This window comes from Bos indicus, chromosome 25, assembly GCF_029378745.1.
Source record: "Bos indicus isolate NIAB-ARS_2022 breed Sahiwal x Tharparkar chromosome 25, NIAB-ARS_B.indTharparkar_mat_pri_1.0, whole genome shotgun sequence".
Taxonomy (NCBI): domain Eukaryota; kingdom Metazoa; phylum Chordata; class Mammalia; order Artiodactyla; family Bovidae; genus Bos; species Bos indicus.
The window spans coordinates 29,429,063-29,441,916 of record NC_091784.1 but is presented as its reverse complement, the minus strand read 5'-3'; the positions used below and the strand labels follow the sequence as shown (position 1 = coordinate 29,441,916).

Sequence of the window (12,854 nt, the reverse complement as noted above, 5' to 3'; positions counted from 1 at the left end):
AGAGGCATTAAAATTAATTAGGCAGATTTCACTCACAAGGCTTTGGAAAGAAAGTTGTCACATAAAACAGAAAAAAGCAGTCTGTAGACTTGGAGTACAAAATGATTCCATCTGTATAGCCCGAAACATGAAGTTATACCAAAATGCAGGTGTGTTTGTAAAGGCCATAAAACAAATACCTAGAAGAACAGTGCCAAAGTGTAAATCGTGGTTACCTGTGGGTTTAGAAAGAACAAGGACAGACGGCTGTATTCTTTGAATTTTTTGAACATATGTAAACAGAGTATTGCCCACTCCAGTGTTGTTGCCTGGAGAATCCCAGGGATGGGGGAGCCTGGTGGGCTGCCGTCTCTGGGGTCACACAGAGTCGGACACAACTGAGCGACTTCACTTTCACTTTTCACTTTCATGCACTGGAGAAGGAAATGGCAACCCACTCCAGTGTTCTTGCCTGGAGAATCCCAGGGATGGGGGAGCCTGGTGGGCTGCCATCTCTGGGGTCACACAGAGTCGGACACAACTGAAGCGACTTAGCAGCAGCAGCAGCAGCAAACACAGTATTAAATTAAAGGAAACTCAAAAGAGAGGGTCACATCAAGTTATAAATTTTTAAAGGAAATATCTGAGAACCAGTTTAACAATTTTTTTGGCCACACTGTGTAGCATGCAGGATCTAAGTTCTTCAACCAGGGATTGAACCTGCACCCCTCTGTACTGGAAGCGTGGGGTCTTAACCACTGGACCACCAGGGAAGTCCTCAGTTTAACAACCTTGAGTGCCTCCCTCACGCCAAGGGTATGAAAGGGTAGAGAGTATGGAGATAACAAGAGCACATGCTTGAGGGACTCTTCAGAGGATGTCAGTAAGGTATTTTGAGCTCCATCTGCCTCAAATGAAGAGATGTTTGGGGGTGTCAGGGGATGCATCTCACCTCAAGCCCCAGGAAAGAGGCTCCAGGAGGGTTCCTCAGAGAAGCTACAATGTGCCGCCTGCACTCAGACTGGTGAATCACTCCTGCCCAGGAAATCCAGAAAGCCTGACTGGTGGCTTAGCAAGTAAGCACTGCTGCTGGGGAGCAATCGGTCTGTGCTCCCAGAAGAAGGAACTCAGGAGCACCCCCTTGGGAGGGGGAGAGGGGATGGGCCAGATCTCAGATCCTGACCCACTAGGCAACCAGAGAGGACAACAGATGAAAGACCTCAAGAGAGGAAACCAGAGGCTCAGAAGGAGCAAGGACCGTCAGAAGCACATCTCTCAGGGCACGCAGCGCCCGGTGCAAGGGCCAGGCTGGGAGACAGCCAGGGACAAGGGCTCCAAAGGCGCATGAACACGCCCCCCGGGAGAAGAGGCAAGTCTAACCTCCGAAGAGGAGAGACAGCACAAAGTCTGGGACTGACGTACAGACACTACTGTGTATAAAACAGGGGGGCTGCCCAGGTCACGCCAGTGGTAAAGAACCCGGCTGCCCATGCAGCAGACTGAGAGACGTGGGTTTGATCCTGGGTCGGGAAGATCCCCTGAAGGAGGGCACAGCAACCTACTCCAGTATTCCTGCTTGGAGAATCCCATGGACAGAGGAGCCTGGCTGGCTACAGTCCATGGGGTCGCACAGAGTCAGACATGACTGAAGTGACTTAGCACAACAACACGTGTATAAAATAGATGACTAATAAGAACCTACTGTGTAGCACAAAGAACTTTACTCGGTGCTCTGCGGTGACCTAAGTGGGAAGGAACTCCAAAAGGGAGGAGATATATGTATACGTGTAGCCAATTCACTTTGCTGTATGGTAGAGACTGACACAGCAGGGTAGAGCAACAATACTCCAATTTGAAAAAAAAAAAAAAGGTTTTCACAACGCCCATGTTACAACAGCAAAAAAAAGTATAAAACTCACAAAATAGGAGGAAGAGAAATAAAACTGTCCAATTATGAGCTCAAATGGACTATGCACCAAGAGATGATGCTAACTGTCAACCAACTGTAGGATCCCAGCTCACCATTTCCCAAAATTATGGTACCTTTTCTTTCTTCACATGATCCATAATCTTGCCGAGGTCTTCAACATCAATGACAGGATTTGAACTCTGATGGTCCTCAGTATCAGACTCTTCCTCATTGGTGCTCCCAAAGGGCTCTTCATCCTGGAACATTAATTGTAAAAAGTAGCAAAGTGTCTAATAATCCTTCCCAAATTGTGAGTTCACTGGATGGACTTGAGATATTTTAGGCTAGAGGCCAGCCAGTTCCAAGTCAAATCTAAAGAAGCCCATCACTTACACATCATCTATGGTTACTTTAAGAATATGGCAGAACTGATGCTGCAACAGAAACAGTATGGCCCACAAAGCTGGAAATATTTACTAGCTGGCCCTTTACCAAAAATGTTTCCTAACCCTTGATTTAAACAAAGAAGCAACCAGACTTAAGTGAGGAATTAAATGAGGAAAAGGGAGGAATTGAGAATGGCTCTTTGGTTCCTTTTCTTAAGTAACGGAGATGGTGGTGGTGTTTCCTAAGATGAGAAAGACTTGCAGAGAGACCGGAAGAGTAGGGAGGAAGAGTTCCATTTTGAATTTGTCAAAGAGGAGATACCTTAGACATCCAAGGAGAGATTTTAAAGAGACAACTGCATACATGGAATGACAGGAACAAGGGTGGAGAGAAAGACAGGAAGTGAGAATGCAAAGTTGTTCCCAAAAGACACAAGTGACCAGTGGCCCAGAGGTAACAGCAGTGATACAGCCTGACAACACAAGCCTCAAAGGAACTGGGGTGTCCGAAGGAAGAAGAAAGAGAAATGTTTAGAATGTGAGGGATCAAAGAGAGGAATCTGAGATAACTCACAGCCTTCAAGTTTGAATGATTGGAGTCATTAAATAAGAGACAACAGGAGGAGTATGTGGTTAAAGGGTAAAAAGATCATGAGCTCAGCTCTAGACACATTTAACTTCTCCAGGCCTGTTTCCTCACCTGCACACTCGGGTAGAAACCTACTGGACTCCAGCAAGGCAATGACTAGAGAACAGGTTAAGGACAGCACCCAGCCCAACATGGCTTAACCCAAGACCCCGCTCCCTCTAGAACACGCCCCATTTGAGTTTCAGCTCTTCCTTCCAACCGGAAGCCAAGAAAAGCACTTCAGACAGAGGAAAGGTTCAGCATCTCCAAACACAGGAGGAAAACAGGGAGACATGGCCCCATGGGCTCCGTACCTCGGCGTCTCTGTGAGGCAATTCCTCCTGCACGTGGGACCCTGGCTCCGCCACCTCTGAGCCACGCTGGTTAGACTCGCACTTGCCTTTCTTGCAGTTGCCCCCGCAGTGCTTTCTCTCTCCTTTGTGGAGCGCCTGCAGCCGGGAGATGAACTTGGTCTTCCAAGCTGTGAAGTCAGCCTCAACGCTGCCGTGTTTGCTTTTCACCACGTTGCCGTCGCCCTCCCCTCGGGTCATCACCCGATGAGCACCGAGCATCCAGAGCCACTTGTCCACGTTCTTCCCCACCTGCGGGAGAAAGGGACGGGTGAGCGAGAACAGCCCTCCGGATCAGAAGATGCCAGTCTGCGCTGCGACAGCTGGGGCTCCCGCTGGGGGACTGTCCTCAGTGGCTGCTGGGAAGAAGGAATCGCTCCGTCAAAAGGGCTTCGGGGTACAGACGCAGAAAACAGACATATGGACACAGTGGGGGAAGGAGAGCGAGGTGAATTGGGAGATTAGCATTGGCATATACGCACTACCGTGTGTAGAACAGATAGTTAGTGGGTAGCTGCTGTACAGCACAGGGACCTCAGCTCGGTGCTCTGTGATGACCGGGAGCGGCAGGATGAAGGCTGGGGGTGAGGTTCAAGAGGGGGGATATATATACACACACACAGCTGATTCACACTGTGGCATGGCAGAAACTAAAACAACACTGTAAAGCAATTATATTCCAATTTAAAAAAATGTTGAACAGGGGGGAAAAAAAGGTGCCCTCCAGCCCCATCCATCCAGGGGTGCAGTTGATATATTCAGATGAGATTCTGCAGAAGTTTTTTTTGTTTTTTTAAAGGGAGCAGACAAACTCTTTTCTTAAACTAGGAGCTAGTACGTAAAGAAGAACTTGAAAACGACTCTTCTAAGTAATAGTCAGAATGAAACCACTCGATAGCAAAATCAGTTTCTTCCAAAATGTAGTAACACCTCTGGGGCCAAAGACCATGAAATAACAAGGTACAAACAGAACCCATCTGGCAAGACTCATGACTTCGCAGCCAGAAATGTGTTTTATTACAGTATGAAGCACTTCCGCCGAGGCACAGGAGTTATCAAGAGGCACAGTGAAGAGTTCAAAAACTTAACAGGCTTCCTCAGTGGCAAGGCAGTAAACAAAATATTTATGTATCTGAATTTTACCTTTGGCCTAATTCCTTTGAAAATATGGGGGTGGGGGCGGGGGGGCAGCGCGGTGGTGGCAGGTGGAGAACACACATCTTAAAAAGATGACCGGATGAAAATATACCTACCGTGTTGAAGTGGCTCAAGTACACAGAATTTCCCAGGCCAAACACCGCGTATCTCATCCCCTTCAGGTACGTTTTGCCAAATCGAAAGTCGTTGGCTGCTTCCTCTAGCCACTTGCAGAACCACGCGGCGCTCTCAGGCGGTTGACCATCAGTGTAGGTGGCAACCAGGAAGGCACACACATTCTTACTAGTAACCTAACCAAGAAAAGTCATTATTTCAGAAGAGTGGCCAAGACATAAGTTATCTCAATCAAGAAAATCCTTTCTGAAATGCTGACATTCACAACACAGTGGCCTCTAAGGGTGCTTTTAGAAATGTTACTTATTTTCAGAAGAGAAAGAAAACACAGCCAGGGGAGAAAACCCAGCCCTCTGTTCCTGCCAACAGACCTCCTGGTGCCCTTCACCATATACTCCATCCCATTTCCCAGCTTAGAAACTAATATCATATTAGAAACTAATGCCAAATCAGTCAGGAAGAAATATAGAAGAAATAGCTCTAAAAATTCCCTGAAAAATTAAAACAATAAAACATTAAATGTAAAGTGACTTAACACTTGGCATCAACATCTCCATGGGAAACAAAAAACCACATCAACAGTCCTATTAGCCACAGAATTTCATCTGCTTGAGTATGTCTTCACAGATCCAAGCCAGGAACTACGTTATAAGTTGTTGCTGTTGTTCAGTCACTAAGTCATGTCTGACTCGGAGACCCATGGACTACAGGCTTCCCTGTTCTTCACTACCTCCTGGAGTTTGCTCAAACTCATGTCCATTGAGTCAGTGATGCCACCCTACGATCTTATCCTCTGTCACCCCCACGTAACCCTTTACGATAATTAAGTACCCAAGCTTGTTAATAATTTTTTAAATTTATTTGGCCACGCTGGGTCTTAGTTGTAGCACACAGGATCTTGAGCTGTGGCTCACAGACTCTCCAGCTGTGGTGCTTGGGCCCCAGAGCACATGGACGCAGTAGTTGTGGCACGTGGGCTCAGTTCCCAGCACGTGGGATCTTAGTTCCCCACCAGGTATTGAACCCACGTCCCCTGCATTGCAAGGTGGATTCTTAACTACTAGGCCACCAAGGAAGTCCTGCTAATAATTTTTTAACAAATAATTTCAAGCAGATTCAAGCTCACTCATTTGCATTCCAATGTGTTCTTGGGGAAAAAGAAAATGGACGTGTACGGCTAAAAGTTTCTCCACTAAGAAAGGACTGGCAAGCTATAGCCCACAGGCCCAAGCCTGCTTGCTGCCTGCTTTTGTAAATAAAATTTCACTCGAACACTGTTACACTCACTCGTTTGAATATTGTCTCTGGCTGCTTTGTCTCAAAGGCAGAACTCCATAGCTGGCTGGCCCACAAAGCTCAACATATTTCCAAGTGGCCCTTTACAGAAAAGGTTTGTGGACGCCTCTTTCAAGCGCTTCTCCAGCTTGAGCTGCTCCAGAACCACCTGGGGTACTTGTTCAAACATAGCCCCACCACGTCCAGATTCTGCTTCAATGAGGTTGGGCCAGGACCTGGGACTCTGCAATCCTGATAAGTCCCCAGGAGAGGCTGATACTGCCAGTTCAAGGACCACACCCAGATAACCTCTGCTGTGGGCCAACCTCCCTACCTGGGCGAGGCTGAGGGAGGGGGCGGGACATTCCTTAGGTGAAGAAATTAAGCTCTCACAGCTATGATGTAATGCCTGGAGGTCCTGCAGGCAGTAAGAGATTTCTCTAACTCCAAAACCCACACTACTTCTGTTACCCAAGTGGCCCCCGACCTTTCAGTAGGCTGACAGTAGGTTCACATACCCGGCACCCGGCCGTGAGTGACAAACCTCCTTGATTATGAGATTGGAAGCAGGAGGGAACTTCATACCAAGCTTTCAGTCTAACACCCCAGAGGGACCAGCCCCAACCACTCCAGAGTCAGCACTCACTGCCTACTCGGCACCTCTCACTGATCCTGAAAACTCAACCAGTGGAAATCCCTTAGCGTGAAAATTAAATTTTATCTGAAGAGTCTATTTATCCCAGAACACAGGAGGTCAATTAAAATTGAAAGTTGTGACCAAAGGAAAAATAAGACAATTACCAACCTCTTCTATGAGACGGTCATCTGGGTCATAGTCCTTCAGATTAATCATTGCCACAGGCAGATTGAGGGAGCTAAGTGCTTCAGCCAGAATTGTCGCAAATCCCTAATAGGAGGGGAAAAAAATCAAATACAGTCTCCAATAAACTAAATAAGCGAAAGGTACAGTCTTCATTTACTCCTGTTGGCCAGGGAAGGAGACATTTATCAGGAAAAACTTTCCCACTTGACTGACAGTTATCACCATAAACACAAATACTATTCTCACTTCTACTGTTTTCTCGAGCACCTTTACAGAGATCAATCATTCAGCTGTGCTGTTCTCGCTCTACAAGTACACAGAAGGGATTCGATCTCAATTGGCTTTCTGACATTCAGGCTGATTTGCCCTTCTACAATAAACATATAGACGGAGAAGAAATACTAAAGAGGGGATAGAATGGGAAATGTGACAACTGTGAACACAATTCTGGAAGAGAGAAGCCAAACAGAAGTAGATTGACAGGCAGAAGAAAGCCTCAGGAGAAACAGAAAACCGGAGGGACTCTGGGATCTGTCAGTCACTATGACAAAAATAGGAGGGAGCCATGGGCCACAAGAGAACCAGTCAGCAGAGAACCTATATACGAGACCAGTGAATCCAGAGCTGCTGTGTGTGTTCACCTTTTACCTCCAGGCAGACTCCGGCAAGCTCTTCTCCAAACAAAATGAACCGATGCTTGGAGAAGGCTACAACTTCTAGCCAAATGTTGGCACCCCAGGAAAAACCTCCTCCTCTTTTTGACTTGGTAGCCTAACACTTGGCTCACCACCTGCCAGGACTAAAGCTAAGCCTGCTCTAAGGCATCAGTAGACTAAGGCCTGCAGGCAAAACCCAGCCCTCTGTCTTTACAAGTGAAGGTTACTGGAATACCTGTTGCTCAGATGGTAAAGAATCTGCCTGCAATGTGGGAGACCCGGGTTCAATCCCTGAGTCGGGAAGATATCCTGGCGAAGGGAATGGCAGCCCACTCCAGTATTCTTCCCTGGAGAATCCCATGGACAGAGGAGCCTGGCAGGCTGCAGTCCATGGGATCTCAAAGAGTTGGACACGACTGAGTGATGGACACTACTGCAATACACTCATGCTCATTTATTTACAAATTACCTATGGCCTCTTCCACAAGGCATCAGCAGAGCTGAACAGCTTCAGCAAAGACCACACAGTCTATAAAACCTGAAAATCTAAAAAATTACATACCAAATAAAATATCTAGCCCTTTACAGAAAAACTCTGATAAACAGAACTGAGAGCTCTAGATAACATGATCCCTTGAGAGGGAAGTGAGTGCAGATAAAGACACAGTCTGAAGAACTGTACCCTAAGATGCTCCTATCTTTGGAGGGCAAGAAGATGGGTAGAAATCCACCAATGATAGTGAGGAAGGTGAGCCTCGGCATAGGAGGAGGGGAACCTAGAGACAAGTGTCCCAAAGTTCAATAAAGAAAGTATGTCAACAAGGAAGGCGTTGTCGTGCAGCTAACACGTCAAGGAAGATGAAGACTGAGGATGAATTAGCCACGTGTGAGTCACGCGAGCCTACCTGAAATGGGTCAAGAAAAACAGAACAAAGACCAGAGACGGCAAGCACAGACAACAGTTTCAAGGAATGATACTACACACAAAAAAACATTGAGGTGGTAGTTAGAGGGGGATGTGGGGCCAATAGGCAATAGGTCACACAGCGTACACTGAGCCACCGTGCACAGAGCATCCAGCAAGAATTTACAACCGGAGAAAACAAATCTATTTGGAGTTGAGAAAAGCCACATCAGTTACCCCATCATTTCACCCCAATATGAACAGAAAACCACGGACCACCAAGACCATGATGAGAACAAGCAGCAGGAAAGAGAAATATCAGCAGCAGAAACTCTGAGGGAGTGGCTAAATCATGGGACCGACAAAGGAACTCACTGAAATGCATTTTTAAATTATGAAACAGATGCTATAAAAATTGCACAGGATGGAATTTTTACAATTAAAAACACTATAACCTAACTAAGACATTAAAAAAAAAAAGGTTTGGAGGACTTCTCTGGTGGTCCAGTGGCTAAGACTCCACACTCCCAATGCAGGGAACCTGGATTTAATCTCTAGTCAGAGAACTAAACCCCACATACCCAAATGAAGATCCTACATACCTCATCTAAGACCCAGCTCAGCCAAATAAATAAATTTTTTAAAGGTTTGGAGTTGAAATTTAAGAAAAAGTATGAGAGAAAGGACTCGAAATGTAGCATGTATGCATGCTAAGTCGCTTCAGTCCTGTCCAACTCTCTGCAACCCTATGGACTGTAGCCTGCCAGGCTCTTCTGTCCATGGGATTCTCCAGGATAGAATACTGGAGTGGGTTGCCATGCTCTCCTCCAGGGGATCTTCCCAACCCAGGGATCGAACCCGCGACTCTTACATCTCCTGCATTGGGAGGCGGGTTCTTTACCACTGTGACTCCCTTGAAACACAGACCATCCAAAAGGTCCAACATCCAACAGAGTCCCAGAAATAAAGAACAGAGAAAACAGAAGGGAAAAAAAAGTTGACCCAAGAAATATTAGCAGAATTAAGGCACACAAAATTTCCAAAACAAAACAGCACAAGTATCCAATACAGTGTCTGAAAAAGACCCACCCTAGACCCTGTCTCATACAAGCTCCAAACATCAAGGACAAACAAATGATTCTAAAAGCTTCCAGGAACAACAACCAAAAAAAAAAAAAATTCATCTATGAAGGGATGTGGCAACCAGCCTCCTCTTCAGCAACACTGAAGTGATACTGTCAAAGTTGGAAGGAAAAACTTTTGACCTAGTCATCTATACTCAGCCAAATATGAATCAACCAACTTCAAAGCCAAACAGACAAATTCAGATGGCACACCTTTAAAGGAGGTGTGCCACTGAATTCATATCATCTATGAGGGCAACAACATTAGGGCGCTGAGATCTGAGGAACTGACTGATAAAAGGAGTCAATAACTTTTATCTAATTGGAATAAATCTAGAAACGTGGCCCAGCAGGTTCAAGAAATAACCCTCAGAGGAACTAAAAACATAAATAGTTAAAATAGATTCTCCAAAGTGTACTTTCATTATGAACCCTCTGTGTGCATGGATTTGTTACTATCTGCAAGTATTAACTGGATCTTTTTTTAAAAAATGTAAAAGCATGCATAAAAGCATGCATAGAAATGAGATTTTTTATGAAAAACAAAAAAAGGACTCTGTGTTGGCAGCCCAGATGCCTTTCTTACATTTCTTCCTGTTTCATGCTCTGTTGCTGAATTGAACTGAGTTGAACTGAATTATAAGTGACCTTCAATTAGGATACACAGTAGGAAGTACTGAAAACCTTTTAAAAAGAGTAGTATTCTACAAAACATACACAAGAGGGCAGTAAAACTCTCTATAATACTCTACCAAAATAGCGACTTGAAATTTTCAATTTATTTTCATGTTAGCCTTAGATTCTTTTCCTAGAAAGCAATAAATAGCTGTGACTTTCATAACAAAAAAAAACAGGCAGCATTCAGATACAACTAAAGCATCTTTCAGCTCTATATCTGCATTTTGTATCTATACAGTATTCAACATATATCATTAATACTTTTAACACTGTTAGAAATCAAAATAGATTTTAATTAAATAGATGTGTGAAGTTGTGAACATAAGGACCCATACTGGACACTACTGCTGCCATTTCTCACTAGTCTCTACTTCTATAGCCAATAATGGACTTGGAACTCCAAGTCTCCATTCTGCTGAGCAGAAGCAAGTTTTAGAACAAAGACACTGCAAGACAGTGGCCACCAGACATTAAAGAACACTTTTCAGAGATTATCTTAAAAGATCAGGAGACCCAAGGAAAAGTGTCATATAAAGTTCTCACCTTTGCTGTGCCAGTCTGAGAACCATAAAATATCTTCACTCCAGACACAAAGACTTCCTTCTTTGGACGAGAGATATAGCCATTCGTCATCAAATTCTGAGATGCTTTTGGAGTGGTTTTCTCTGGTGAGTTCTTGTTCTTGAAATAAACACAATATCCATCAAGTTTCAATCTTCTCCCAACTTCATTAGGGATGAACATTAGCTCAGATACTGACCCATTTTATTATTCTCTTAATCTTTCGATTGTACTCCTCAAATATTGACTCCTTGATATAATTAGGTTCTTTAAAACCAGGGACCACATTTCTTAAGACTATAATGATTCCCATTCCCTCCAGGATAAAACTATACATACTTTCACGTTTAATGTGTTTTGGTGGAGTGACAGTACAAATTTATTTTCTGATTCTAATTAGTGGAAATAAAAGAGACTACTATCCCTTAAAGGTGCTGAGCAGATTTTCAGTATTTGCAAAATTTAATTTTTCATTACAAAATCCTCCTGTATCTTAAGAATGTGATGTCCACAGTCCAGCAAAGAAAAGCTAAATAACTTAATCTATAAAAATTGACAAGAGGGACTTCCCTGGTGGGCCAGTGGCTAGGACTCTGCGCTCCCAATGCAGGGGGCCCCTGTTCAATCCTTGGTCAGGGAACTAGATCCCACATGCCACAACTAAGACCCAGTGCAGCCAAATAAATAAATAACGCTTTTTTTTAATTAACAAGAAAAAAATGGGGGCATGATAAAAGTATGTCTAGAGACCAAATATGAAAGTAATCAAAAGTTCTTTTTAGAATTTCCATATTTTTCTGGAAGCCTTAGAAAATCTGCACTCTGAAGTCCCTATAAAATCTGATGCCAAATACTCTCCAGTGGAAAAAAAAAACAACAGCAGCTCCACTCACCTGCTTCCTGATGACAATCTGGAAACAAATCCAAAGGCTAAAACCAAAGGCAAAGCCCAAGTATATGTAAAACCTGTTTATCCATAATGATATTAAAGGTGAGGAGAAGTCCCAGGTATCCGAAGCAGGATCTAAATTTAAAATGATCCATATAAACAATTTTATTTATAAAGTTACACATACAATGATGCCCATCCTTATAAGCATTATAAAAGAAAAGCCAATCTTCATATTCAAAAACCCTGCTCAGAAATCTGTAAAATACAACGCTAATAAAACAACACATACACATTATGTGATAACATGACATAATTATCATAATGATAAAATGCTAATTCAAAAAATAAAAAAATTTATTTTCATTTAGATATAGCATTTGGAAGGAAAGGAATATAAAGTCAAAACATTGTACTTGGAATTACGAGTTAACTTTTCTTTTTGTTAGCTGCTCCATCAGAAAAGCTTAAAATAATACTAGAAGTATTCCTCTTTTTTTTTTTTTTTTCTAATTTTATTCTTAGAGACCCAAAGCTTACTCGCAAAGGATTCTCAAATGACTGACCTCAAGCCCCACAGTTTTTAAGGGAGATCTGGATGGACCTGGCCTCAAAAGCTGAGTCTGCGGGCAATTTCAAAGACGAAGTCTAAAATTTGGGGCTTACAGGTGCCACTCCGCCCAGGAAAGACCAAAAGTCCTCAACACACGTGGGTAATGGGGAAAGGCAGTTTTCTCTGTGTTTTACCTGAGGGCAGAAGCGCAATTCTAAATTAATCTCCTAGCCTCAGAAGGCAAAAGCCAGGTCACAAGCAGGGATCTGTCCTCCCAAGCGCCCAGTGGCACCGATCCTGGCCGGAAAAGGGCAACACATTCTAGAGGAAGGGGCCCGAGGGTCTCAGAAAAATGATTTCCTCCCTTCCTGGCCCCACGAAACTTGCCCGTCTGGGGCCCTTACCCATTCTCCTCAGAGCCTGAGCCCTTCGGCCCGACAAGAGACCAGGTCTGCGGACCTAAGAAACTTAGGGTCCGGTGTGAATACTGGGAGGCCGCCAGAACTACCTCGCAGCACTAGCTGTATGCCCGGAGCCAGAGGAGCTGAGGACAGCCATGCCAGTTGCAGATCGTCCCGATTGGCTCAGAGGGGGAAGGGGCGGGCCGAGGGGGAAGCTCCGCCCAGAGTTCGGTGGGAGAAAGCCAGAGCCCTCCGGGCCCTGCTCCGATTGGCTCAGATGATAAAGGGGCGGGCCCAAAGGAAAGTACCGCCCAGAGCTCAGGGCAAGTCAGCGGGAGGGCTGCCAGCCCCAAACAAATGACACTGAGGAGGAAGGCCTCGGTTCAGTTCAGTCGCTCAGTCGTGTCCAACTCTTCGCGACCCCATGAATCGCAGCACGCCACGCCTCCCTGTCCATCACCAACTC

The 12,854-nt window shown here is 44.7% G+C and overlaps 1 protein-coding gene across 3 annotated transcripts in view; it reads right to left on the bottom strand.

The window, feature by feature from the left end:
- The window catches only part of LOC109578619 (S-adenosyl-L-methionine-dependent tRNA 4-demethylwyosine synthase TYW1), a 148,564-nt gene extending 135,993 nt beyond the window's left edge, over positions 1–12,571 (bottom strand). For 2 of the 3 annotated variants that reach the window (XM_019988004.2, XM_070779996.1), the window contains exons 1-7: positions 12,392–12,571; positions 11,439–11,569; positions 10,528–10,665; positions 6,605–6,706; positions 4,506–4,700; positions 3,217–3,504; positions 2,023–2,145 (exon numbers count right to left, since the gene is read on the bottom strand). In XM_019988004.2, the coding sequence (XP_019843563.2) occupies positions 2,023–2,145; positions 3,217–3,504; positions 4,506–4,700; positions 6,605–6,706; positions 10,528–10,665; positions 11,439–11,569; positions 12,392–12,395 (981 nt within the window). In that variant the 5' untranslated portion in view covers positions 12,396–12,571. Of the gene's footprint in view, positions 1–2,022; positions 2,146–3,216; positions 3,505–4,505; positions 4,701–6,604; positions 6,707–10,527; positions 10,666–11,438; positions 11,570–12,000; positions 12,349–12,391 lie in introns of those variants that run through there. The other variant, XM_070779995.1, reaches the window with a different exon arrangement.
- Positions 12,572–12,854: the final 283 nt, after the last annotated feature.